Source organism: Chlorocebus sabaeus, chromosome 2 (assembly GCF_047675955.1).
Source record: "Chlorocebus sabaeus isolate Y175 chromosome 2, mChlSab1.0.hap1, whole genome shotgun sequence".
Classification (NCBI taxonomy): Eukaryota; Metazoa; Chordata; class Mammalia; order Primates; family Cercopithecidae; genus Chlorocebus; species Chlorocebus sabaeus.
This window is the reverse complement of record NC_132905.1, coordinates 71,934,061-71,935,902: the sequence shown is the minus strand read 5'-3', so window position 1 is coordinate 71,935,902 and position 1,842 is coordinate 71,934,061. Positions and strand designations below refer to the sequence as shown.

The following is a 1,842-nucleotide window of genomic DNA, read 5'->3' as shown; positions in this document are numbered from 1 at the left end:
AGGAGGACGGAGTGAAGCACCAACATTAAAAAGAAAAAAAAACTCTTAGATATTATATTCTTATTATAGTGGAATGCATACATGTTTAATTTCATCCATACCTAAACCGTTTGTTTCATGACACTAGCTACTGAAGTCAGTTAAAATCCTGACCTGAGAATTTTATTATGGCTTATATATGTCTAGGAAGGAATATTACACAGGTAGGATTTTGATAATTTTCTCATAAAAACAGCCAGGCTAGTACTTGCTAAAACAGCACTGCTGTCTCTGGATCTTTCCTTCCTAGTCTAGACCCATTAGTAGTTTAACCAAAGTGAAGTGTCCTGATTAGGCTTAAATGGCCATGAATAGAAAAGCAGAGATAATCTCTTGTCCAATCTCTGAGTCTACTTAGCAGAAATTCCCAGGAACTAGCTCTCTGTTGTTAGAAAACTCTGCCTATTAGGGAACCTACTCGTTTCCTTCAAAGTGAATATTTTATTTTTAGACAAAAAGTGGGGATTTCAAATTCCCAACAGACATCTTATAAAGAAAACTAACAACAAGATTTGTGATCTGATACCAGATTAAATGAGTTTATTTGAAGAAAAAGAAATCAACTCTTGATCCATTTTTTAACTAGAAAAGGAAGGGGAAAATACAAGAAAACAGAAGAAAAAGAGATGAGTATTCTATGAGAAAAGTTATTTTAATATTAATAGGTTTTAAAAAATTATCTCTTCTGGTTAGTAGAATATAGATTCTATCTAGATAATAGCTGAGATGGACTTTGAGAGAAACAATTGTAACATGGAGATTTGGAGCCCTTAGCAAGTTGATCGGTAGAAGCCAAATCCACAAGTTGGTCTGTAATCAGAAGATTGGAACGTCCTAGAGAGAACATATGTTGGGTGGCAGAATCCAGATCTATAGCCCAGGGAAGGGAAGCCACAGCCTCTATAACCCGGGGATCTGAAGTCACTGGATCCACAGCCCACTGAGTAGCAGCTCCTTGATCCATAGCCCAGGGAGCGGCTGCTGCTGGATCCAAAGCCTAGCGATCCAGAGTAAGTCGACTGGCAGGGACCGCAGAGTAAGGAGATTCTGGGGCTGTAGCAGGAGGTCTGGCAGGGGCTGGACTCCACACAGGACATGTGGCAGCTAGGGGTGTCCCAGCAGGTCTCCTGAAAACTCTTATAGACAGAGAGGAACCCAGCTGGCAGGTGCTGGGAGAGCAGAGGTCAGTGCTGCAGACCAGGTTGCTGTGGTATGAATAGCCACAGGAGTAGCCTGGGTAGCGCAGGTAGCCCCCACAGGAGCTGGAGGAGAAGTTTCCAGAGCAGTAGTTGTAGGACATATTGACAGGAGATGTGAGTTCAGCTGAGTTGCACTGAGAAGATGCCCTCATGTCCCTGCCTGTGCCCAGTGATGTTTATACCCTCACGCTGCTGGGCATGATGCAGTATCTGGGATACCTCCCCCCATTCTTGTGAATGTGTTTTCATCAAATGACTAAGTAACCTAGGTTATAAATATAACTTAACACATTCATTTGTCTTTAACAGCAGTGTTTTAATTCCGGTTTATAGAAGTCCATTGGCTTCTCTCTCTGTTTCTCTCTCTCTCTCCCCGCCCCCCATCTCTTTGTCTGTCTGTGTCTCTCTCTCTGCAGAAATAAGAGTCAAGCTCAATAAAAGGGGTGGTCATGATACACATAGTGCCTCTCCACCCTTTTATTGAGCTTGACTGTGGGTATTCTGAGCTTCAGCCTGCAAATTCTTACCGGTACTCCTAACAGTCATCAGCACTCACCCACTCCCATTATTTACATATGCTTTATTAAGCATTAACTACATGCAC

At 42.2% G+C, this 1,842-nt stretch overlaps 1 protein-coding gene across 1 annotated transcript; it reads right to left on the bottom strand.

Moving 5' to 3' along the window:
• Nucleotides 1–1,036: 1,036 nt before the first annotated feature.
• Nucleotides 1,037–1,390, bottom strand: KRTAP13-1L (keratin-associated protein 13-1like). Its single transcript, NM_001329967.2, is given in 1 exon segment — nt 1,037–1,390. A coding segment is annotated over 1 exon segment (354 nt).
• Nucleotides 1,391–1,842: the final 452 nt, after the last annotated feature.